The 27,993-nt window shown below is 32.3% G+C and overlaps 2 protein-coding genes across 9 annotated transcripts in view; one reads left to right on the top strand and one right to left on the bottom strand.

Annotated features, from left to right (window-relative positions):
* LOC122635991 (fasciclin-1) overlaps window positions 1-27,993 on the top strand; it is a 310,273-nt gene that overhangs the window by 229,260 nt on the left and 53,020 nt on the right. For all 8 annotated transcript variants that reach the window (XM_043826760.1, XM_043826763.1, XM_043826762.1 and 5 more), the window contains one exon: window positions 15,233-15,368. In XM_043826760.1, coding sequence (XP_043682695.1) covers window positions 15,233-15,368 — 136 coding nt within the window. The remainder of the gene's footprint in view (window positions 1-15,232; window positions 15,369-27,993) is intronic.
* LOC122635993 (origin recognition complex subunit 3) overlaps window positions 24,335-27,993 on the bottom strand; it is a 16,655-nt gene continuing 12,996 nt past the window's right edge. Inside the window, exon 12 of the transcript XR_006328824.1 lies at window positions 24,335-24,345. The gene's annotated coding sequence lies outside the window, so the exon portion shown is untranslated. The remainder of the gene's footprint in view (window positions 24,346-27,993) is intronic.

Raw genomic sequence — 27,993 nt, 5'->3', positions numbered from 1 at the left:
TTTTTTTTCTAAAGATTGTAAGTTTATTATCGTATTTTTTGAATAGAAATTTTCGAACAGAAAAAGAAAGAAAAGAAAACAAATTGATCTCTTTTAATCCGAAAATTACGAGTTATTATAGTTTATAAAAAAAAAAGAAAAAAGAAAGAAAAAGGAGAACTCTTAATTTTGCGATTCCATTAATTCATCCTAAGTTTCCTCTCAAACATGTTTTATAATATTCGCTAAGTTCGAAAAATAAATTACTGTAAGTACTACGTTTACCTACATTCGTGTTTACTTAAAAAATGTCGGAAATAAATTACAGCAAGTACTACGTTTTATCTGTATTCGTGTTTGCCAAAAAAATTCGAGGTTAACGTGAAAAATAAGCCCTTCCTACCCTCCCCTGAGATGATTCCTCTTCAGATTATCGTTCGCGTTTATCAAATCGGAAAAGAAAAAATTCTTAGCCGCTTTGTAACACTTCAAAGAATCGCCATTCCTTAACGACGAATTAATTCTTCGATATATTTCATCGCTTTTGTTCTGTACAAGAAAGAAAAAAAAAAAAAGAAAGAAAGAAAGAAAGAAAGAAAAAAGAAAGAAGAAAATAAATACCATAATTTTGCGAATATATAACGAATAGTACGTTGATTCCAGTATGCGAAGGATTTCGTTGTTACGATCCTGTTTGGATTCAACGAATCATTATCGTTGAAACTTATCCCAAGAGAGGGTAAATGTCCTTCGTTGTCTCGCCGTTCATCTTCATTACGTCGTACAGGTTGCTGTCCAGGACAGCCACCATAGAAAGCTTTTCCTATGCTGTTCCCCTTCTTCCTCTTTTCCCATTCTCATTTCGATGAACCATCAGAGAGAAACAGAGAGAGAGAGAGAGAGAGAGAGAGAGAGAGAGAGAGAGAGAGAGAGAGAGAGAGAGAGAGATATAGAGACAGAGAACAAGAGCAAGAGCGAGATAAATAGATAGATAGATAGATAGAGAGAGAGAGAAAGAGAATGAGTAAAGCAAAACAATACGAATGGCCGAAACAAAACAAACGTATGAATATTTATGAAATGCGCTTATCCGAGGACGATCGTTTATCGGCTCGTTTTACGGATAGATTCGATTGCGAAAGCCGCGTTTGATTTTCAGGACGATCAGTTTCGAGAAGAACAACGAACCATCCTCGAAAATTCGAATTTCGTTCAGTTTCGAAACGTTCAGCGACTTTAACACGGGCAGCCGATCATACCCCGTCCCTCAGGCCCGTCCCTACCCCTTCTTTTACCTTCCCTTTCCTCTTGGCCCGAACGAACGAACGAACGAACGAACGAACGCAAAGCTCTCCCACTTTTTCCCCTCCCCTCCCAGTTCTCTTCGGACCCCACCCAGCCAACAACTCACCATACCCTACGGCTATGACCCAGGCCCCCAGTCGTTTGGTCATCCTTTTATTTCGCTTTGGAACAACGCTTTCGCATTTACATACTCTATGCTCGTGTTTACATTGGTGTGATGGCCGAGGCATCACGCACAGCACACGACGCATCGTTGACGTTAACGCGTTTCTACCACCCATTCTCCTACCCCCTCTCTTACCCTCACCCAAGCACACCGTTACCTTCACCATATCACTCCTATACTCACACTCACCCTTCAATCGCTCTTGGTAGTGGTAGTAGTGGTGATAGTGATGGTGATGATGATGGTGGTAGTGGTAGTGGATGGTGTTCTTTGTATCCAGTGGGGTTACACACACCCCTGACGCCTCTCACCACGCCCATTCGTACGTCCTTTCGTCCTTCTGTCCGTTTGTCTGTCTATCTGTTCGTTCGTCTGTCTGTCTGTCTGTCTGTTTGTCCATCTGTCCGTCTGTCGGTTCGTTCGTTCGTTCGTTTCGTTTCGTTTCGTTTCGTTGCCTTTTTTGTTCGAGAATAATGCATGCGAATGCGCGCGCGCATCCACACTCGCACACATATACACATCTTCACGATAAAACAGTCGGATATCTCGATTCACGGATGAATATCGATAACGCTTTGGTTGTCCTCCGCTGAGAGAATGTCGAGTCGAGCTGGGAATATAAAAAATAAAAGGAAAGGGGTGGGAGGGAGGGAGGGAGAGAGAGAGAGAGAAAGAGAGAGAGAGAGAAATAAAAGAAGAAAGGGAAAGGGTGGGAGGTGAAGAGGAGGAAAATTTGGAAAATCGTTCGAAAAATTCTGAACGGTATTTTGCTCTTTTTTTTTTCCTTTTCTTTTGTCTTTTTTGTTTTGTGTTTTTTTTTTCTTTTTTTTTTTTTCAAGAGAGTTTGTGGAAATTCGAAGGGAGGGTGCAGAAGGGAGGTTTGATATTTCGAAAAAATTCATATTTGTTTCCTTTTTCTTTTTCCTATTTACGTTTTTGGAATATACAGTACGATACTGCGCGCTCTCTGACCTTTCAAGGATGTTCTTCCATTTGATTTCTTTTTTTTTTTTTTTTTTTTTTTAATTATTATTTTACTTTCGTTATTTCAGACGCGTCGATAGTCAACCCTAAAATATTTTCCGCTGGTTTCGCGACACCTTGTGTATCGTTCTTCCTTTTTGTCCTTCTTTCCTTCTTCTTCTTCTCTTTTCTTTTCTTTTCTTTTCTTTTCTTTTCGTCTTGTTTTCAGTATGCAAAAGAATGCGACTGTAAATATTTGTTCTTCTTTCTCTTTTTCTTATTAAAGAACGCAGCAATAAATTTTCTCGCCACATAATACGAAATCTAAATGTAAAAGATATACCTTTGGTATGCAAGAATGTAGGAATAAATTCTTGTGCGTATGTTCGTTTCTCCCGTTTCTTTTCTTTTCTTTTCTCTCTCTCTCTCTCTCTCTCTCTCTTTTTTTTTTTTTTTTTTTTTTTTTTTTAATAAAAAGAAAATGAAGAAAAGTCAGCGTACGATCAAAGAAGAAATCTGTGTACCACGTTGTTTCATTTTCTTATTATTTCGTTTTTTTCTTTCGATTTATTCCTAAAATTATGATATATTAAGTTAATTAGTCTTTCAAAGGATTAATCGATAATTACGTGTATATTATATGAATAACTAAGAATTTAATTAGACATATTGTTGTTAACATGCTTCCTAATTTCCGTAGGTTTCTCTTCTGTGGTCAATTAGATTATCCATCCGTAGGAAGACGGTACATTTAGTCAATTTCTCCTTCATCGATATGCATGGCTTCTAATGGTTATGTTGGATATTGATTACCAATTAGCAGCATAATCAGGGGAAACTCTAATTGTTAGTAAAGTCTGAACTACTCGCGTGGAAACCACCGGAACATGGGTCCGTTCGCATAATATCCGCTCTACCTCATTAACGATCGCTTCCTTGTTAATTCAAACGATTTTGTTCGTAACGCGAATATATTATTTTCCCGAATCGAAAATATCCTTCGATGCTTTTCTTCGTCTTCTTCTTCTTCTCCTTCTTCTTTTTTCCTATTTTTCTGTTTCTTTTAATCTCTCATATTTTTCTTCCATCTTACTTTTTATCGTAGCACCGTACTAGCTTCAAACGATTCACGTTAATTCGTTCAAGTTTTCATTTTTTCTCCCCCCTTTCTTTTTTATCCTTTTGTTTGTCATCTTCCTCTTCCTTTTTCTTTTTTATATCAACATAATCGAAAAGAACTGTCGAAATTTATGCGACGACAAAGAGATTTTTGCTATCTCTATGCTTCGTATTATTATACTTTCTTGAACTAACAAATTCGAAGTTGAAACTTTTAACGAGCGCGCTAGAAATTTTTTTAACGGGATAACTTTGGAAAAAAAAAGGGAAAAAAGAAAAGATATTACTAAAATAAAACGTTCTATCGAGTTGTTTCTCTCTTTCTCTCTTTCTCTCTCTCTCTCTCTCTCTCTCTCTCTCTCTCTCTCTCTCTCTCTCTCTCTCTCTTTTCTTTTCATACGTATTATTTCTGAAGGAAAAAGAAAAGAAAAAGCAAAGTAAACTTTGATATTTCGAATCTCTCGAAACGAGAAATAAAACCATTCGACAACGATGTTACTTGAAACGTTTTCCCTTTTTATTATTATTATTATTATTATTATTATTATTATCATTATTTCTAAACAATACCTACGAAAAGGAACATCGATAGAGAATATTTAAAAAATTAATACGATAAATACACGAGAAATATAATGACATTTGTATCGATATATGATATAATATTAAACGAGAAATAAAATCGTTCGATATTGCAATGTTCTCCTTTCTTTTCTTTTCTTTTCTTTTCTCTTTTTAATCGTTTCTAAGCATCTACAAGAAACATAAAAAATCGATAGAAAATATTTCAATAATTAGAACGATAATACAGAAAGGGAAGAAGTAAAAGAAAAAGAAGAAAAAAAAAAGGAAAAAGAATTTAACACAAATAATTATATTTTCGTCTACACTCTGTCGATTTAATTCAACGATCGACTCATTCACTCCTTCATTCATTCATTCATTCATTCATTCATTCGCCCCAATCTTTTTATTTTTTCTCGATGAATACTTGCAACAAAAAAAAAAAGAAAAAAAAAGATATAAGGGTGCAAAGAAAAAAAAAAGAAAGAAAGAAGAGAAAAAGGAAAAAGAAATAAAATAGACAAAGCTGCTCCCGTCACATGCCTGGCAAAACTCTGAAGATCCAAGGGATTCGTGATCCTCGAGGAAGGCTCGGATTTAAGGGGTCGTTTTGCTGGCGCCAGACGACGACGACAACAACGACGACGACGACGACGACGACGACGACGACGACGACGACGACGACGACGACGACGACGACGACGACAACGACTGTAACGACAAGAAGAAGGAGGATACTCACCATCGAACCCATTTTTGGCGACACCGAGGGGCTGTAGGGTGGAATATGAAGGATCGAGGGTGTAGGGTGGAAGAGGGAGGGATATATGTACCATCTAAAAGGGTAGACGAGAATGAGTCCGAGGTCAACTCGATAAGGATTCCATTTTATGCCTATATCTTTATTTTTATTCCTTTACCATCACTCTCTCCATCTCATCCTTCACGAAATTATGAATAAAAGAAATTTTTTTCTTTTATTTATTTTTTTTCTTCCATTTGAAAGAGAGAGAGAGAGAGAGAGAGGGAGAGAAAGCTGAATGAACGTAAAAGTAAATCGACGTTTATTAGATATACTAAGAGAGCAATACCAATTACGATTGTTAACAGTTACAATTTTGTTATTGTTAAGAATTGCAAGTGTATTAAAAAATTGTATTGAATATTTGGACTTGTTTGAGTATTTGTTGTTGATTATTTATATCATTGATGAATTTATTAATTTGATTGATTAATTTAATATAATACGGTTTGACGATAAAGAGTTTCTCAGTAATACGTTTATTATTATTTTCCTCTCTTTTTTTTTTTTTTTTTTGATATTTATTAGTTTGTTCGTTTTATATTAAAAATCGTAGAACTTTGATATTTCGTTTATTATTTCGTTTAATATTAATTATTTCGATAATATTCTCGTTATATATCACGTTATAATAAAAATATAGGACAACGTGAAAAAGAGCAAAGTCAACGCAGCACCACTAAAAAGACGAATAACAAAAAAGTGGAAACTTTTATCGGAACGATCTTTCTCTATGCGACAGACCGCACCTAGTACACACACATACACACGCACGCGCGCGCACACACACACACACACACACAGACACAACTATAGCCACACGGTAGCTATCGAAACATCAAAATGATCTACGTCCCTAAGAAAGCACCAACTTTCACGAGCACGCGTCTAGTTTCCGCTCTGTTTCCCACTTGCATGCTTAGTCCCCGCAACGTTTCAAAAGGGGGAACAAAAGAGTCGAAGGGAGGGAAAAAGAAAGAAAAAAGAAGAGAGAAATAGAGAGAGAGAAAGAGAGAAAGAGACAAAGACAAAGAAGAAATAAAGAAAAAGACAAAAATGTAGGAAAGAAAAAAAGATAGTAAGAAGGAAAGGAAGAAAGAAAGAAAGAAAGAAAGAAAGAAAGAAAGAAAGAAAGAAAGAAAGAAAGAGTTAAGAAAAAAAAAGAAAAAAAGAAAAAAAGAAAAATGGAGGCGAGAGAAAAGAAAAAGTTAAAAGACGAAGACGAAGCGACGTAGACAACAACGACGACGACGACGACGACGACGACGAAGAAGAAAAAGGAGGAGGAGGAGGAGGAGGAGGAGGAGGAGGAGGAGGAAGAAAAAACTAGGAAAGATAAAGAGTCCTCAGAAGAAATTCCCTAGTACGCCTCTCTCATTTCCGGTTTCGTAAAAATAAAGTCTCTCTCTTTCTCTCTCTTCTTTTTTTCTATTTCGTTTTTCTTTTTTTTTCCAAAGAAATCGGAGAATGAGCGAAAAGCACGTATCTAATATGGAGCAGAAACATTTTCTTTTTTTTTTTCTCTCTTTTTTACAACAAGATAGAGAGAGAAAGAGCTCATTCTTCTTTTCCTCTCTCTCTCTCTCTTTCTCTTGCTCTTTCTCTCGCTCTTTCTATGTCTTCCTCTGTTATCTTCGTCGTGGTTATGGCAGAAGAGATAAAACCAACGACTACATTCTCCCAGAATTTTTCTTTGTTTTTCCTTTTATTTTTGTCTTTTTTTTTTATCTTCCCTCTCCATCTACCCACCATCCAGCACCGTTTTCATCCGCGTTGAGTTATCAAGAACGCAACCGCGTTTCATTTACCCGTCCCTTATCTTATCTCTTTAGATTTACGATATAATCCATAGCAGCATCGTGTTTAATCGTTATTAACATCCCTATTGTCTTTCCTCTGATCCTCTATGGTACATTATATTACATATATATGTATATGTATATATAATATATATATATATATATATTTAAATATATACTATATTATGAGTTTCTTAAAAAAAAAAAAAAATATGTAAATACTGGAGAAAATATTCTTGGAGATATTTAATCGAAAATATTTTCATGCCTGATAAAAATTCTTTTTCTGATAAAAGAAAAAGGAAATTGAAAATGAAAATAAAAAAATAATAATAATAATAATAATAATAAAAAGACAAATGTTACGCGTCCAATATTTCGAGTCATCATTCTTTCTCTATCACTATCATCCTTACTATGATTAATATCATTAACACTATTATTATTAATATTACTATTATTATCGTTATTGTTGTTGTTGTTGTTGTTGTTGTAACAACTGCATCACCATAATTACAAGATCGTAAACATAGACATCACCTTTCTACTATTAAACACAACCTTTTCTAATCCCTCCCATCACTCTTTAAAACAAATCCCTCTCTTTCTTTAGTTTCCCTTCCTTTTCTTTCTCTTTCTCTTTTATACCTTCTTCTTTCCCCTAAAAATCTGTCCTGAAACTGGCACTAAAAAAGAAAAATATCTATCACGATTCCCTCTTAAAAATCTCTTCTCCTCTTCGACTATTCGTCTACATGAAGGAAAATATACTGCTTAGACATTTCGACTTAACATTTCCCCTGTTATTTCATCGTAATTCGGAGAAACGAACTATTATTACATCTTGTTTATTTCCTAAATTCGATTACAAAAAAAAAAAAAAATTAAAACTTTTCTCTCTCTCTCTCTCTCTCTCTCTTTCTCTCTTTTTATTTATAATAAAATAAAAAAAAAAAAAAATATTCAAGATTACATTCGATCGATCTTCATCGTTTTCTCTCCCTTTGGTTATTTCTCGAACTTAAGAGCTTTTTACAAAGCTTTCCTCGATTTAACCATTCTACTCTCGTAGAAAACTCTAAACAAAAGTATAAAACGAAAGATTCTCGAACTACGAACCGGTTTTTCCCATTTTCGAGTCTAATCGGTAACGGAAAAGAGTTTCTTTTATAACCCTCCCTAAGGTCCTCTTTTCTTCCTTTCTCTCTCTCTCTTTCTTTTTTTCTCTCTTTTTTCTTTCTTTCTTTCTCTTTTTTTTTTTTTTTATTCTTTTAATCACAATTTCAGAGAAACTTCTTAAATTTTCTCTCTGCGTATCCGGTTAAGAAGTATGTAACGGACGATTATCTTTCTTTTAAACCGGCGCAAGATCGTCTTTTTCTTCTTCCTTTTCTTCCCTTACTTTCCTTTTTCTTCCACTTTTCTATTTTTTTCCCCTTCCTTTTCTTTTCTTTTCTTTTCTTTTTAAAGAAAACTTTTTAATCCTAAGATATCACGACAGGTAATAACATTTTCATATCGTCGTTACCTATCGTGCCTTTCCCGTGACCGAGATAAATTATTTTTTTTTTCCGAAGAAACAATATATGATAAAGTAAAGAAATTAATAAAAAAAAAAAAAAAAGAAAAGAATTAAATGTAATTAATAAATAACAAATAATAAAAAATGAATGAGATTGACGTAGCAAGAAGCAGGCGTCTTGTTCTTTACGCTACGAATACGCGTTAAAGTCGATGAAACGAGTTGAAACGGGAGAAATCAAACGGGAGATTGAAGAAAATGTCGATGAAAATATATCGATCGATTATTTGTGATATTAATTAAATACGATCGATGGGCACAGATTTAATCGTGGAAACGTATAAACTTTTGCAATCAGATGATAGTTTCATTGTTTCGTAAAAGGTCGTCGACCTTCGCGGATATAGGAGTGTTGATCATTATTCGCTCTCTCTCTCTCTCTCTCTCTCTCTCTCTGTACCTGCGTATCTCTCTATCTCTGTCCATCTCTCTATCTCTCTCTTTAACCCATAAGTGCATTTGCATGCGTAACAACGGCGCATAAACAATGACGAACGATACGCGCTTAATCGCACCCATGTTAATGCTCTGCATAAATATGAGCATATTTATTGCAACGCTCATAGAAAGGGATGTAAGTGTAAGTGTAAGTGTAGGTGTGTATGTGTACGTACACGTTTACGTCTCTACGTATATAGAATATACGATAGTTCGAGATTGTTGGCCGGCATATGATACGAGGAAATGATACTTAACGGTACGTGCTCTGATTAGAGAGTAATTACGAGTAATAACCATGAAAGATAGTAGAAGGATTAGTTCTACATATATGTATATATTTATATAAGTATGTATAATAAAGTAAATATGTATGTATGTATCTATGTAAGTAAAAAAAAAATATATATATATATATATATAAAAGTAACTATACACTTTATACCTACGATCGATATTTCTACATATTTATACACGAATATAAAAAAAAGAAAAAAAAAATTAAAAAAATTAAGAGAGAATAAGAGAGAAAAAGAGAGAGAAATCGATATATAAATATATACATAAGAAAGAAATAAGAAGCAAATAAAACCGTACGAAAGAAAATCCTTCCCTTTCGAAAATGTTACTCGGATAAACTGTAAAGCAAGCACACGGTAGAAATATACCATTCGAAAAGGCCAGCTGATAAGAGGTCTTATATTGAAAACGTGGCTTACATATCAATATTCCGATGCACTTACCTAAGCTGCGAATGGCAAAGGAGAAAAGGAGAGAGAAAGCAAGAAAGAAAGCAAGAAAGAAAGAAAGAAAGAAAGAAAGAGAGAACGTGACTTGTAAGAAAGAGAGAAAAAAAAAACCAATTGGACGGAGAAGAGATCGAAACGAGACTCGAGATCGATGTGCAAGTCGAATCTCGAAAAGCATGAAGGAGAGAATGAAAGAAAGAAAGAAAGAAAGACAGACAGACAGACAGACAGCCAGAGAGAAAGAGAGAGAGAGAGAGAGAGAGAGAGAGAGAGAGAGAGAGAGAGAGAGAGAGAGAGAGAGAGAGAACGAGAAAGATCAATGACCTTCGGAAATTATCATCGAACACTTTTTCACCGTTACTAGAACGATTTATGGTTTATTACTTTCGTTTCGTTTCGTTTCGTTCGAACTGTTCGGCCAAGGAGCGATAATTTTCTCGCGGATCGTGATCTGACTCAATATATATTCTCGCGTATATTCAGCGATTTAACTTATCGGCTCTTTGCGCACGAGTCATTCGTTAATCGTACGATCGATTTTCTACGATCAAAAGCACCCACTCGAAATTAGTTTTCTCTCTTTCTCTTCTTCTTTCTGTCTTTCTTTTTATTCTTCCTTTGTTCCATTTTACTTTTCATCCCTCTCCTAAACCAGTCAAAATTCTTGCTTCAGAATTTTTTCCCCTCTCTCTCTCTCTCTTTCTTTCTTTTTCTTTTCTTTTTTTCGTCTTCTTTGCTTTCTTTCTCTTTTTCAGCCGAATTAAGAGAAATTAACCGGGAAGTTTAAAGAAAGAAAGAGAAAAGAAGAGAGGAAAAAAAAAATTACAAAAGGAACTTTTTTCCGAACGAATCTTGACCGACTTCTTTTCTTCTTCTTCTTCTTCTTTTAAATGGATTATGAAGGAAAATTAGCCGTAAAGAAATTTAAGAAAGAAAGAAAAAAAAAAGGAAAAAGAAAGAAAGAAAGAAAGAAAAGAAAAGAAAAGAAAAGAAAAGAAAAGAAATAATCGATATTTCGTTCGATTTTAAAATTGGATAATTATCATCAATTACACTCGTTCGAGTATTCTAAATTATTTACCAATGATTACAATATTACAATTAAAATATCCATAAAAATCAAATCTATCGATCGAAATCGTTCACGATGTTGATCCCCTCCTTCCTGCTCCTTCTTCACTTTCCAAAAATATTTTACCTGATCTAAGAAAAAAAAAAAAGAAAAGAAAAGAAAAGCAAAGAAAAGAAAAGAAAAGAAAATGTCGAAAGTTCGTAAAAAACGAACGTACTTTACGTTTCACGACGCTCGAGCTTGCACTCGATTATACACGGTTGTTAGCACGTCTAATCGTCGGACATGGATTCAACCGTGGAATAAGTTACACGTTTTAAGTAATCATGGTAATCCCAAAGCGACATCGCGATTAACCATTGTCGTCTCCTTCTTTTCTTTTTCTTTCTTTTCTTTCTTTTTTTTTTTTTTTAAGTTTCCTACTTCCTTCGTGCCACATCCCCTACCTCTTTTTCTCCGACTACTCGAGGAGGTTCTTCGGCTACTCTTACCTCACTCCTTCAACCGACCAAACCTACTACTTCTCTCACTCGTTCCACCATTCCTTACCACCCCCATCCCCTTACCTCATCCCTATCTTCTTCATCCCCACCCTTCTTGACTAGCTGCTCGTCCGACGAGACTCGCATTAATTGTCCGAAGTCACGACATGTCTCCATTACTCAAGAGCTTCGTTAAAGGAAAGCAAAGAGGATAAGACTCTACTACTACATTGCCATGGATAAGGGTGGTCTACGTTCAGATAAAGAGAGACCTAAGATCGCCAGATGTCATTACTTTTACCTAGAAACCACCCCATCCTCATCCCCATTTCTACTCTCACCCTCTTCGTTTTTATTTCTTTCTTTCTTTCTTTCTTTCTTTTCGTTTCTTTACCTTCTTGAAATCTTTACAATCTATCTATCTATCTATCTATCTATCTATCTATCTATCTATCTATCTATCTATCTATCTATCTGGTTCTTTCTTCGTTCCTGTTCTCTCGAAGCAATTAGTATCGAGATGTTTTAAATACAATCGAAACGTTTCGTTTCGTTTTGTACGTAGATAGATACGTATGTATTATTTCGTAAGAATTGATATTAATATACAAGTAAGATAAATCAATGAATTAATCTTTTATAGATAATTATTAAATAGAATTTATTAGTTTCGTTGTAATACGTTGTTTGGTATATTTGATATCTAGAGTGGAATTTATTGGATTGGATATAATAAGTATTGTAGAAAGTTTAGAGTGGTTTATTGAATTAAATTCATTTTCAAAATATTTGACATTTGTAATATTAATATTTAATATCCCTGGTGGAATTTATTGAATCGGATAATAATTATTGTAGAGAGTTTAGAGTTTATTAAATTAAACTTATTATTAAATTTGTTTTATTACAGACTTGTTATATTTCATATCTAAATGAATAATAATAACTATAAATTAGTATTCTTTTTATTCTTTCGTTTTATCTAAAAATACTGTAACTAATAACTCTATCCTATATATTTTCTTTTTTTTATAGTTAATCATTCATATTTTACATCTTAATGAATAAACTAAATATATTTGAATAAAAATATTATATATCTTACATAATTATTATTCTTTCATTGAATAAATATATAATATTTTGTATATCTAACTAAACAACTACCTGCTATATTTTATATTGAAAATTGTAAAATTACTTATTGGTCAATTCTAATACATACATACATATATATATATTCATATTACACGAACACACACACACACACACACACACACACACACACACACACACACACACATACACAATATTCACCTCTTCTACCGTCAAAAAAATATCCTCGATTTAAATGATTGACAACAAAAAAAAAAAATTAGAAAAAAAAATTAAAGTAAAATACATTACATACATGCCTACGTAATACAGAAAAGATTATTTAAAAAAAAAAAAAAGAAAAAAAAGAGCAAGAGAGGAAAGAATAGAGGAAAAAAATATTTTTCATTCAATTTCGAAATGTCTGATTTAACCCGTACCTGACGTTTTGCGTTTCGAGTTAAACGACAAACCTTCGCTCGAGAAGAAGTTGTTCGAAAACGAGAAACAAGAAACGCAGAGCAGCGACATAGGTGAGAATAGGGATGAAGGTGGGGGTGATAGAAAGAGGAAAGGAAAAAAATAAATTAAAAAAAAAAAGAGAGAGAGAGAGAGAGAGAGAGAGAAATATTAAAAGGAAAGAAAAGTATACATACGTATTTACAACATGGTACCACGTAAAATTTTTACAACGGGTACGCACAAAATTCCAACTCTTTTTTTCTTCTTCTTTTTTTTTTTTTTCAAACGCACATACAAAATAAAAACGACGTTCAAGCTGTATTCCAATTCTCGTTGGAACTTTCGACGTCGTCATAAAAACGCGATTATTTCGTTGACGTTGCATTTGAACGAAATTTCCTTGCATCTCTTATTACACACACACACACACACACATACAGATATATATATATATATATATATATATATATATATATATATATAGTATTGAAATGCAATAGTATGTAATTGTAATATAACAGAGAAAAAAGTTAAACCAGGCAAAGGAGTATGCAATGTCGTACAATTTGATATTCTTCCTGTTTATATTAAATTTTGCATTGTTATTCCTTAAAATGCATTTATCAAAATTATTTAACATGATGTATTAATACGTAAAAGACAGAGAGAGAAAGAAAGAGAGAGAGAGAGAGAGAGAGAGAGAGAGAGAGAGAGAAAGAGAGAGAACCTCAAAACAGTTCACCATAAACGGTACTAGTAACGATCGGTCAATTTCCTGAGTGTCGGTACATACTAATTAAATGGACTAACCGGTCCAGCCTTGACTGCTTGTCAATCGATTTAACTTCAAATTAGATAGGTATGGGATAGGTCGTTGCTCGTCGACCATGGAAAACGATCATTGCGTTGGATAGTTCTTCTTATTATCGTAAATATCAAATATATAATATTCCAATCATAAATTGGTCGATTTTATTTAAGTATATAGAGATGATATTGATAACATCGATATATTGAGAAAATATTTATAACGTTGTTATCTTTCTAAAGAATTGATAGTCCTGTAACCGTACATGTATATATGTGTGTGTTTATATATATATATGTTTTCGAAGAATAATGGAACATGCGATATATACATCGAACGATATATACATTTGAAACTTTGTTGTTGTCATCGTGATACTAAATATAATATTCTAATAAAAATTATCGATTTTATTTAAGTATACTTTGAGAAAATATTTATAACACTTTAATCTTTTTAAAAAATTGATAGTCCATGTAACCGTGCATGTGTATATGTGTGTGTGTGTTTTTGAAGTATAATCGAGTATGTATTATATATTACACGTTGAACATATTTGAAAGTTCGTTGTTATTATCAAGATACTAAATATAACATTCTGATGAAAATTATCGATTTTATTTAAAGAAATATTAATAATTTTTAAATCGACAATAGGTGTAACCTACTACGTGTATGTTTTTTGAAAAATAATCGAATGTTTGATATGCATATCACGTTTAACGAATAAATAGAAATTCGTTGCTATTATCAAAAGATCAAAGTATAATATTCTAGTGAAAATTAATCGATTCTATTTATGTATACTTTGGGTATAGTATTTATAACGTTTACTATCTTTTTAAAGAGTTGACAGCTACGAACAAGAATAATGATTACGTTGCGTATGTGTATATGTGTGTGTGTGTTTGTAGAATAAACGAACGTGTAACGTGTACGTCACGTTGAACAGGTAAATAAACTTTCTTGTTATTATCAAGATAATCAAATAATCATTTTAAAAATCGTCTATTATTAAACTATCTTTTAAAACAAAATTGACAACGTTCCTATGTTATTAATAAAGTCTTGACAGTTTGTTTATAATACGTATCATTAAAATAAAACGCATAAATAAATAAATAAATAAATAAAATTTGGTTACCATTATACTTAAGAAACACTATGATAATAATATACTAATAGTAATAATTGTTAATTCTTTGTTTTTTTTTTTTTTTTTTTTTTTCATTATTTAACATAATTAATTCTCCAGACGGGATTTACAACTGTTTCTAACTTCTTTCGAAATTTATCAATCTGTTTTTCTATGTGTATGCGCGTGTATTCTGTGTGTGTGTGTGTGTGTGTGTGTGTTTTTTTATGCGAGAAATAACCGAACCGTGTGACAAGCACATCACGTTGAACGTTTAACTTTTACTGCACTTTTGAACTAACTCGGATCGGGGGGTATATCGCGACAATATGTGCCACAAATACGGTAGAACAATATGGTACCCGTAAAACTCTCCATAGTCTTTTCTCAATTCACGGAGAAAAATGTTGAAAAAAAAAAAAAAAAAAAGAAAAAGGAAAGAAAAAATAGAGAAAAAAGAAATTGTATAATCCTACCGTAACCATGATACGTATAGAATAAAAAAGAAAAAAAAAACAAAGGAAACTTAAGAGCGATTAAAAAACGCGTATAAACATAGTTTTTTAAATAACGAATTAGAAATTGGATTATATTAGATAATGAAAATAGATAAGATCGAAAGAGAAATATTATATAAATGTTTGAAAAAATCTCCAAGTTATTTCTTATCTTGTTTTACTTATTTCTGTTCTTCCTTTTAATTTTGTTACAGTTTTATCAACTATTGGAGACGAGCCAGGTGGCGAACAACACTTTGACGTATCGTCATGTTACCGTTTTCGCTCCAACGAACAGAGCTTTTCAAAAGTACAATGGAAGCAAGAGCAACTTGGTTCTCTATCATATGTGTAAGTATAATTTATATCTTTGTTTATTACTATATATAACAATTCGCAAATTATCTCTGTAGTTTACTCTTAAACACGTTTATAAATTCGTGTATTTGTTAATTCGATTGTTGATCCAGTAATAACGAAATCATTCGTCAACTCTATCATATGTTATCAATATACATACATACAATAATTAAAGAAGAAAATTGTAAATCAATATCACATATATTATATTTAAATCGACTAAATCATTTTTATTTGTTCCTTCACGATTTTCTCGATAACAATATCATCGATTTATTCTTCTATTTTGAAGAATAATGGATAACAACGAACTTGTTGTTATTTACATATTATTTACATATTACTAGTGCCCGATCATAACTAGTTGCAGTTTACCTTCGTGTTACAAATTTGGGCTTTTCTACCTTTGATCTCGGTTCACGCATAGAGTAGGTAATATACTAGTTATTTACATATATATATATATATATATATATATATATATATCAATGTATGTATGTATGCAATGTGTATATATGTATGTATGTATATGCATATATAGTCATCCATTTGAAATATAGTTATGAATAGTATATATAGAATAAAAATACGTGGAACAAATTTATACTATACTATAGTTTCTATTTAAAAGATATATATATATATATATATATATATATATATATATATATTTCTTTTTCCGATATAAATCAATATTCGAAAGGAAAGATATTCAGAAAATTCGAATAACTAGAACACATCTCTCTTCTTATCATCCGTACGTTATCACTCATCTTCACGTTTCTGTCTATCACATACTTCTCTCGCGACATATGACTCCGACCCGCGTAATAACCTTCGTTCTCATCTTAATCAGAATTATTCTTCTGGAATAATTATTTTTTTTTTTTTTTTGATAATAAAAAAGGAAAAGAAAAAAAAAAGATACAATAACATTTTTCGATACATTCGTTCGGACAAATAATAAAAAACAATAAGTAAAAATATGTCGGTCTTGATAAATTTCAACGAGAAGGAAAAAAACAAAGAAAAGAAAGCGAACAAACAAAAATAAATAAATAAATAAATAAATAAATAAATATATATATATATATGAATATAACATAAGAGCACGTTGAATCAATAGAAAATGTTAGACTTCTGTTTTTGTGGTTTTCTATCGAAATCAGCTGTTCTTTTCTCTCTTTCTCTCTCTCTCTCTCTCTTTAAATATATATATATGTGTGTGTGTGTGTGTGTGTGTGTGTGCACAGGTTAAAGTCTACATATAAACATGTTTATATGTATATAGATTGTGTACCATATGGAACGTATGGGGAATTTAGTAGAGCGTTCATCGACGTATACACCGATAGAAATCCTGTGTTTCAACTGGTCCACTGGTTGACCAATATCCAACCCTTTTCCCTTAATTCGTTTGCTGGCTTCTACCCCTCGAGCAACGAGCACAAGTATGTGTATGGTATGTGTGTATGTATGTGTGTATGTAGCCAAATTATTGCAATTGAGTACGAGTTAATTCCAATGTGCAGCTGTCCATGTTTCTCATAACGTATGTATAAATAGCTCGTTTGTGTGTGTGTATATGTATGTATGTATTATCAAATCCAACTAGTTCGTACATACGTTAATATGACCCGAAACTTCTCGATGTACATTTAACGTAATCTTATTCGATAAAACTCTTCGTTAATTGTCTCATGAGTGAAATGAATGAAAGTATCGTCTAATATAATGTGTGTGTATATATATATATATATATATATATATATATATATTTGTTGTTTTTTTAAGAAGGGTAGAAAGAAAATTTTATATAACGTTACGTAATTTTCAAATCATTATACTTATATATGTATAGGTATGTATATATCTGTATATATGTGTATCAGTATTATTCTTTAATTTTGTTTCATTCTTTCGCTATAAAATTAATTATTAAATCATTATTAAGAATTAATACAATCTTTATATAGATCAAACCAAAGACGTTGTTCTCTATGTTGCAGAAAATAAAAAAAGTAAAAAAAAAAAAAAAAAAGAGGAAGAAGAAGAAGATGAAAAGAAAAGAAAAATTGAGTAAATACTACCAAACAAATGTGATCTGAATTTTTTAAAGCGACGAAACGATTAGATATTCATTATTAGATACAGCACAATAGTACAGCTATGTATATCTATACACACCTACGTAATCCGTAATCCGTAATCCGTATCGAACGATTTAAGAGAGATGAAAAGGCCATGAACATTCGAACCGATACTAATCGATTTCCCAATAGTCTTTATCCTCGAAAATCTAGTAACGTAACCAATCGTACAGTTGGACAATGAAATGCTCCAAACTAACTAGGCATCCGGATACCAGACACGCATGTCGTCCTGGCTAATTTCAATTAGAGATAATTGATTGCTCTACACCCATTGATTTTAGCCGTTACGTTAACGTAGATACTCGGTCCACGTTGATGGCCCATTTCGTTGAAAAGTGAGAGATGGGTGATTCTGTAGCCACGATATCTGTGTTAGAAATATATATATATATACATACATATATATCTATATATATAAACCACCTACGAGAGAGAGAAAGAGAGAGAGAGAGGGAGGGAGAGGGAGAGACCCTATAAAAGGAGAAAATTTAATCGATTGCGGTACGCCCACGTTACCCTTTCCAACAGTCAACCATAGTGAAGAAATGGTTAAGGGTTACAAGTCATCGATCATTAAAGAGGGGTAGATATCACCCTGAGGCATAGAAAAAAAAAATAAGCGAAACGTTTTCGAAACCTTTTCGGAAATAATTATTTCCTAAATGAATATACGTGTATATATATATATATATATATATATATTTTTTCTACGATATTTGTTTCTCTCGATATATAAAAATATATAATGTCCAATTTTCGTCGTTCACTTTTTCTTTCTTCTTTTTTTATTTTCATTTTTTCTGAAGTCACAGAAACATTACAAAATGGCGGAGTTACTCGTTTCGTTTGCAAATCATACTCCTCGAAATCGTGCAAGATTAATTAAAAATGGCCGTCATTATTGCGAAATATTGAAACGTCTAAAGTTGAATAGAAATGTAGAAGAATGTTATTTATGTAAGGGAATTTAGCGTACGAAATTATAGAAATGTTCGATTATCTTTTTGACTGTGTCGATCAAACACAGTCCCTTCTTCCTCTTCTTAACTGCACCATCATCATCCATCTTAAACGAGATTAAGAAAGAGAGAATATAAGAGGAAAAAAGAGAAAGATAGTCGTCGTTAAGCCTAAAGGTAAATCTTTTTCTTTCATACACATACACGCACACATACACACACGATTTCCTATATCCGGCAGCCCTTTTGTTACTTCCTTATAGGCCTCGGGCATATCTTCTGCTCTAAAGCGAGTGTTTATAGAAAGGAAACAAGAAATTATAAGAAGGGCGTTCTTTTCGTTACGAAGTAAAGTTCGTTAAGATCTTTCAAGTTGCCTCAGGCATAACGAGAGAACTTATCTATTTCGATATATATGTGTGTGTGTGTGTGTGTGTGTCTCCGTTTTTATTTATTTCCGTAATTTTATCTCGAACCCTTTCAATGCAATAGAAACACCATTCCTAAATCAATACTTCGTATCATAAGTTGTACACCTTTTTTCGATGATAAAAATGAAATGAAAAATATTTAACGAGAATTGTTATACTACGGACAAAAAACATTGATTGTTTATCGATTGACGTGTTATTGATTATTTATTTATTAATTGAAGCGTTATTTATCGAGTAACTTCAGTCCACTGTAATATTTCACGGAATATAAATATATGTACAATAAAAAAAAAAAAAAAAAAAAATTGTAATTAAAATAATAATAAAAAAAAAATTTTTAATCGTCATAATAAAAGTTAAAGGGAGAAACTATTGATGAGCAAAACATTAATTGTTGATTGATTGACAAATATACGTTTTCTATTTAGATAAATGTTATTTGTCGAGCGACTTTAGTCAACCGTAATATGTGAACAGGTGTTTTGTGCTATGACGCGACTATAGTAGTCAATCGTACATAATAGCGGAAAGGTTAACGAACCTTTCATATTTACATTTATCGCTAATCGATAATCGACTTTGACTATTTTCCTTTCAAATGTTTCATTTCTTTTCGTCATTTTTTTTTTTTTTTAACACGTATGAAGATTATATACATATGTTATTAGTCATATTATTCATTATATCGTTATTAATTATAACGGGAGAATTCGACGTCTTCGTTCTTTTTTTTTTTTTTTTTTTTTTTTAAGTAAAATAATGAATTCTGCACACAAAAGAAATCAATTTAATATTAAACGTTATTACTTTTTTCTTCTTCCTTTCTTTTTTATTTCATTTCATTCATATCACGGTTGCGAGATAAAAAATGACAAGGTTCTGTACAGAGTTTATCAATTTTTTTTTCTTCTTTCTTTTTTTAACCACTTACGAGTATAATATATCCGTTATCGTTTATATTATCATTAATTACAAATGTTCCTAATTAACATCGTACGTATCTACGTGTCATTCCACTTCATTCGCTTTAATTTACACGAATAAACCATCCGTTATTGCGGACTTTACTGCGGCATTGAAAAAAAAAAAAAGAAAAATGCAGTGTACGGGGGGAATGCGGGAAAATGAAAAAAGAAATAAAAAGAAAAAAGAGGGGAGAAAACTCTGTTAGATCTTTTTCAGGTTTAATCCCATGTCAAATGTCGATCAAGAAATTACGAAGGGCTTCGAGTAGAACCAAAAAAAAAAAAAAAAAGAAAAGATCTACGTCACGTTTTTTACTAACTCGAAAAGGTTCTCTTCATAATTGTACAACACTTAAACCTCCCCGTCGTTGACGATTAATCGTCGATCACGAACTAAAACTTTTCTGTCTGCCTATTTCAATTTCGTTCCAATCCAATCGAATTAATTCATTATTTTCTTATCGCACACACAACTTAAAAGATTTTATCGTTCGATATCCCGGATATATTAATAAATCGTTGATGAATGATCGTACGATCTTTCAATAAAATATTCGACTCGTTTTACATCAATTAATTATTGAAGTAATCGCGAACGTTATCACGAATTTGTCCTTTCAATATTTGACAATTACAATTGATCGATCGATGATTCATTAATCGATTTTTTTTGTTTTTTCTTTTCCTTTCCTTCTTTTTTTCTTTTTGGTTCGTTCGTAAATTTTCGAAATTGTGATCATTCGAAGCACGATGGCCGTCGGTCGATCGATTTTAACGATTATAAAATTTATTCAATTTTAAGGGCTCATAATAACTCTATGAAATGTCGATGGAAAGATATATTGTAAATAATCGTTGAATTTCTATTGTTATAATCTGCAATTTTTGTTTACTGTTGAAGTATCGATTTTCATTTAACAAAAGTTTTTATAATTTCTGTGTGTGTGTGTGTGTGTGTGGAAACATTCGAAAGAACAAATTGTTTTTTTATATATTTTTAATATTATTTTCTTTCTATTATTATTATCATTACTATTATTATTATTATTATTATTATTATTATTATTATTATTATTATTATTATTTCCATTTACAAATATATACAATTTCCGATCCAAAAAAAAGAAACATAAGCGAATAAAAAAATCAAACGAAATATTATGTAGTATTGTAAGTAATGTTGATCTTTATCAGCATATACTTTTTAAATTATAACAATATATATATATATGTGTACATATGTATGTATATGTATATGATATATATCATATATCAATTTATTTCCAGATACAAAGATCGGTATAATACTTTTTAAATTATGACAATATAAATATGATATATGATATATATAATATATCAATTTATTTCCAGATATAAAGAACATCGGTATAATTAAAAAAAAAAAAAAAAGAAAGAAAAAAAAGAAAAAATCTTCTTTAATAAAGTCTAGTGCGTCGGTAGTATTGCATTTAGGTACGTAAGAGAAAAGAGAAAGCTCATTCGCGTCTAACCGAGGTTTTTTGTTTACCAAGCACTCAAGAAGAATTCTCATCGAGTTTATGTCTGTATGCGTTCCTTTCTGCAGTTACGTTCCTTTATAAATCGTCTATAATATTCCGTCTTACAATTAAACGATTTTTATTTTTTTTTTCCCTTTGCTCTATTTATACGTTTAATACCCTCGAATCGTTACGCTTGTATTGCACACGTTCTTCCTATTTCTTTTCTTTTTTTTTTTTGTTCTTTATATTTTTCTTTTCTTCGTTTCTCTTTTCTAATCAACGTTATACGAATGGAACGGAGAATTAAACTCGTAATAAGACTGTTTATCATAAAACTCTTTTCAAAATTGTTTTCAAGAACCACGTTTTTAAACTCTTGCGAATAATTCTAAAGAAAATAATAATATAATATATCACACTAATAATAATAATAATAATAATAATAATAATAATAATAATAAATAATCTATCATACTTTTATTCGTCCTTTATAATCTAATTAAATCGATATTAAATATCGATAGTAAGTATATAATCATTCAAATTTCTAAAAAAAATTTTTTAAACAATCTTACATAACTTGTATACGTCAGGATGTGATCATTTTAATAAAAATTAAAGCTTTCGATTGTTCGTATATAAAAAGTTTCTCATTTTCGTTGTTATCATTTCAAAAAAAAAAAAAAAAAAAAAAAAGTGTCAGGAGTAAACTAAAGGATTAGATAAAAATAATATATATATAATATATAATATATAATATATAATAAATATGAATCACTTACCGACGTCACTCACGGCAACGTCACTCGGAGAACGTAGAAATATAAGTGGTTGGAAATTTACTGGAGGAAAGTTAAAGACTCTTAGTCGGGCGTTTGAGAAAGTTGAGGGGTGGCATCATGTGGGGAGTAGGGGGAATAGGGGGAGGTAGGGATGAGTGTTGAGCTGTGATAGTATGGTGAGGGAAGGGTGTAGGGGAGAAGGGGTAAGATGACAAAAGAGAACGGGTGCGAACTCCGACTTTCAGCCAACTTAACTGTCATGGCTTTTTGAAAGAAACTTTAAGACGCCGTATTTGAAGACTGTTGGATTATAGAGGAGTTAAGAGAAAGAGAAAAAGAGAAAGAATCAAAAATATGGAATCAAAAATATATGTATGAGTCTCTTTTTTTCTTTTTCTATCTTTCTCTCTCTCTCTCTCTCTCTCTCTCTCTCTCTCTCTCTCTCTCTCTCTTTCATAAAGTCCCTTTTATATTGGATTTCTTACATCAATTTTGTGAGAACAATAATATTACACATTATATTTATAGTTAATATAATTATAGATTATTATATATTATCTATATTTTTTTTTACCGAACATCTATTTATCAAAAATACATATAGATGCATATATATATGTGTGTGTGTGTGTGTGTGTCTGTATATTTGTTAAGAGTAGATTAAAAAATATTGCAAAACGATATTAAATTTAAACGTAATTAAATCTACGTTAACGTGTATTTTATATCAAACGTACGACGTAATTATACACGTATGTACGTATATGCATAAATAAATCATTCAAGTTAACGGTTAACTATAATATTATACTTGACGAACTATAGTCAATCGTGAGATACGTGTGAACGAATTTACATACGTATGTACTTACGTACGTATATACGGAACTATGTATGTATATCTTTGTTACGACTTACTTCGATTTACCGTTCGAAAATTTGTTACATAGTAATCACAGTTACAACAATGTCTGAAGTTTGTGAATACGTTCCTAACCCAATCGTGGTCCCTCCCTCTCTTGTCCACTCCCTTCCCCTCCTCAATCACGTGCATTTGTTTTTACCGTCGTTTTATCGATTTTGAACGGACGTATAACTTGTTCGTTCCAATTCGTTTCAATTCGATTCGATTCGATTCGATTCGATTCGATTCCATTCGACTCGATTCGTTTCAAATTCTCGAAGAGAAAAATTTGTGTGATTTTAAAAAAGAAGACAGAAAAAGAAAGAAAAAAAAAAAGGAGAAAAGAAAAAAAAATGCTGATAATGATAATGACAATGATAACGACAAAGATAATAATTCTTCGAATCCTCATTCTTCGTTCGTTCGTTGTATCTCTCATCTCGGTCGTATCTCGATGTCGGCCAACAAAGTAACTAGACTCCTAAATTCTTGATAATAAATTATTTCCAACTAGCAAAGTCTTAAAGTACGAAAGAAACTTTTGAAAATAACGAGAGACAGAGACAGAAAGAGAAAGAGAAAGAGAAAGAGAAAGAGAAAGAGAGAGAGAGAGAGAGTTTCCTCTAATCTCGAGGTCCCATCCATCCTCCCACCCATCCAACCTTACCCTTCAGCTCCATATTATCAGCGTAACACGACTCAACAGTTATAAACGTTTCGAGAAGATTCTACCAAATCGTGGATGAACGAATCTCCTTTTCCATTCGTATCAGAAGATTCCTCGGAAAAACTTTCGACCGACTTGCACGATAATGACGATTCCAGAGTTTCTCAGAAGAGGTTAAAGAAGGGACAAGAGGAAGATGAAATGAAGTTAGGTTAGCTTAGGTTAGGTTAGGTTAGACGAGGCGAGGCGAACGCAGCGCCAGACACTGCCAAGCGGCAGATGAAAAGTAAACGATCGGGAATAAAGTCGAGTGGATCGAGCGAAACGAAAACGTTCTTCATCGTTTGGCATATAGTAATAGTAGTTAGTAGTTTAGTAGTAGTAGTAGTAGTAGTAGTAGTAGTAGTAGTAGTGTAGTAGTCGTTTCTCGTCGTTCGTGATATCCCGAGGCAGTTTTACCTCCTTCATGGAAAGTTACGCGAACGGTTGAAGAATCCGCAAGGTCGAACGATGACTTCGTTATTCTTCTTCTTTCTTCATTTCTATCTCTATTTCTATCTATCTATCTATCTATCTATCTATCTATCTATCTATTTATCTATCTCGTTCTCTTTATTTCTCTTCTTCTGAAGCTTGCAGTAAGAGTAAAGATCTTTCTTTATCTCATCGAGTCTGAGCACCCATCTTTCTCTCTGTCTATCTCTTCAATTTCTATCTTTGTCTATCTTTCTTTCTCTTCTTCTTCCACCTCCTCTCTTCTTTAGGATTCGCCTAAAGGGTAAAAGATATACCGACTCTCTACTCTTGCCGTCCTTTCGCAAAAGGGTCCTCCGCAATTTTGTATATCACGAAAACTTTCACAATTAGTCTCGGAACTTTCATAATTTTGCAGGTTTAAGCACGGCGTTGTTTTGCGGCGGCGAAGCGTTACCCTTCGGTCGGTTTAATTTATCATTTCACCTTTTGCTCATATATATATATATATATATATATATATATATACACATCTCTCTCTCTCTCTCTCTCTCTCTCTCTCTCTCTCTCTCTCTCTCTCTCTCTCTCTTTCTGTATCTCTCTTTAACCTGTCTGTATCTATTCTCTTCTTCTTCCTCTTTTATCTCCTTCTATCTCTCTCTTCTCTATATCAACAAGCTATATCTTTCTCTCTCTTTTTCTCTCTCTCTCTCTCTCTCTCTATCCTTTTTCTTTCTCTTTCATCCTCACCTTCTTCTTCTCTCTTTCTCATTTCTCTAGCTTAGTTCTTCCATCTTCCTCTTTTATACCGTATTCTCCGCAAACGAATTAAGCAGAGCTCGCGGGAAATTGCTTTGAAAGAGGTACGGCAGCTGGCGGTTCAACTGTTTCGCGAATAACAATCGCGGAAAGGAAACGGGTTCGTGAAACTACGAATGTTTTGTACAACCGATGGAAGAAGGCATCTCTCGATGTTATTCCTCAGAGAATAACGGGGAAACGAACGTTCAGGGAATCTTTAAAATCGCTTTTGACTTTATACATATACATACATACATACATACATACATATATATATATATATATGAGTACGTATGTATGTATGTAAATATGTATGCGTGTATGTATGGATGTGTATATATACTAACATACATATATACATTTTATATATATATATATATATAAGTACGTATTATATTCTAACATAACTACGAACTTAGATCTCTACGATTGTAGATATTATACTCATTATAACAAACAAAGATTTCTCCTTTCTCATTCTCATTCTCTTACTCTTATTTTCTTTCTCTGTGAAATATCTGAATTGTGAATGATAAAATAAAAAAGAAGAAAGAAGAGAAGAAAGAAAGAAAGAATGAAAGCAAAAAAGAAAAAAAGAAGAAGAAGCAAAGAAATTATTTATACATTTGCTAGCAGAATTCATTAAACTACGAAATTCTTTACATTATACTCGACTTTATGAAATATGTATCGTCCGAAAGCTTTCCCTCTTCTTTTACACCCCTCCTCCAATATCTCATTGATACACAAAAAAAAAAGAAAGAAAGAAAGAAAGAAAGAAAGTCAAGGAGAATCTTTATCTTTCTGTTATGTATTTATATATCGTCAATTTAGCTTCAACATTTATTTCATAATATAAAATGAATTAAACGAATACAACGAACTTCCGAATATCCATCGGTTTATCTTTTGTAACTGTATATTATTTCGGAATAATTAATATAAATGAAAAATAAACGGGAACGTTCCTTTTGACACTTTCTACCTAGAGAATTAAATATTAATTAGCTATATGTATTTACAAGAAAGAAAAAGAAAAGAAAGAAACGATTCAACAATTGAACAGTATAAAAAAAGAAGAACAATGTTAAATTAAGTATACATTTATTAACAAAAGAAAAAAAGAAAAAAAGTGAAAAAGAGTAACAATTACGAGAAAGAAGATCATACAATTATTACTACTAAAGAAAAATACAAACAAACAAACAAACAAACAAACAAAAAGGATGCTTCGAAACCGACGATAATTATCGAATCGAATTTCTAAAATTAACAAAAATTAACATCGACGTTTAACGTTAAAAAATATTCATTCTTAAATTTCTATGTTCTACGACGCACCTCCACTCCGATCTCGATAAATATGAAACTCCTATGACATAGCCTCATTAAAGGATCTATCCTACTTTACTGACTTGGAGAGAAACGTTAAAGTGCGAGGATAGACGGGGTACCATCGGAAATCTCTCTTGCTTACCCCTTTTGTCGTTCCCTCGGGGGCAAACTCTACAACTACTATTACTATTACTATCACTATCACTACTACTACTACTACTACTACTGCGTGATCTCTTCAACACAGTAGAAACCGTACCGTAAATGAGATTCGGAACAGCAACGAGAACATCGTACGGACGCAGCTGCGAAGTCGCGTTTGCTCTTTGGAATAACGACGTGAGAGACGTTGAAAAAAGAAAGAGACAGAGATGGAAAAGGGGATGGAGAAAAGGAGCGAGAGAGAGAGAAAGAGGGAAAGTGTGAAAAGGGAGAGGGGATCACGAAGATAGTGGTGAACCGATGACAAAATGCACGCATGGGGATATGAGCATAGTAGAGGGCCGACGACGCCCGATGGAAAATCGGCTAAGGTAACAAAGTAAGTCGTCTTTCAAGCAAACAAGCAAGCAAGGAAGAAAGGAAGAGAGGAAAGAAGGAAAGATGGAAGGGAGAAAGCTTCGCGAAAAGTTATAATGGCCGACCAGCTAAACTTTTCGTTATCGTTGAACGCCCAGACGACTCAGGTGAGCTGCTTTGACGAAGGGGGTAAACGAAGAATAGTACGACATCGCGACTGAAAAACGACGATGTGTGTGTGTGTGTGTGTGTGTGTGTAACTGCGTGTATATGTATCTTCTTGAAAACTTTTCAGCCATGTTGAAAGACAACGAATGTCTTTCGAAACTACTTTTACTCTTTACGAGACAACGGTATTTTGATTCCTTTTATAAACGTAAAACAATTTTTGTGAATTTATCTAGCGTGATATATATATATATATTTTTTTCTTTACTTTCTTCTTTTTTTTTTAACATGTTCTGTGAAAGTAAAGAAGAAAAAACGATTGGAAAGGAAAAGATTATTATATGCGCGATGAAGTATATAATTTCATGTATAATTAATCGAACAAAATCGAGACATCTTACTTTGTTGATAATAATATATCGAACAATGTTACTTCTGTTCCTTCTCCATTCGTCGTTAAGTAACGTCGGTAATTGAAATATTAATTGAATTAAGGACAATCTGACAAAGATGTAAAACAATTAATTATAGAGAGAGATTTGCTACTCGTCGTTGAATCTCTACGGTGTTCTGATTTCAAGCAATGTCCTTGTAATCTTCCTTCACTTGCGGATATTTGTATACATACATATGTACATATATATATATATATATATATATATATATATATATATATATATATATGTACGTACGTATATACGTACATAGAAGAAGACGCGTTAAGCGTTGTCTCAACGACATCTTCGACATGCAATGTTTACATTCTTGAAATGGTTTGCCATTCTCGTACACAGTTTACTTATTGTTACGTCACTAACATCAATCTCGATAGAAAGTAAATAACGGATGCTTCCTGTGACTATCCGACGTATTTACGTTAACATCACGTTAAAACTATGAATTAAACTCTCTCTCTCTCTCTCTCTCTCTCTCTCTCTCTCTCTCTCTCTCTC

Source organism: Vespula pensylvanica, chromosome 20, assembly GCF_014466175.1.
Source record: "Vespula pensylvanica isolate Volc-1 chromosome 20, ASM1446617v1, whole genome shotgun sequence".
In the NCBI taxonomy this organism is placed as follows: Eukaryota; Metazoa; Arthropoda; class Insecta; order Hymenoptera; family Vespidae; genus Vespula; species Vespula pensylvanica.
Note: the sequence above shows the minus strand (reverse complement) of the source record. Positions and strands in the feature narration are given on the sequence as shown.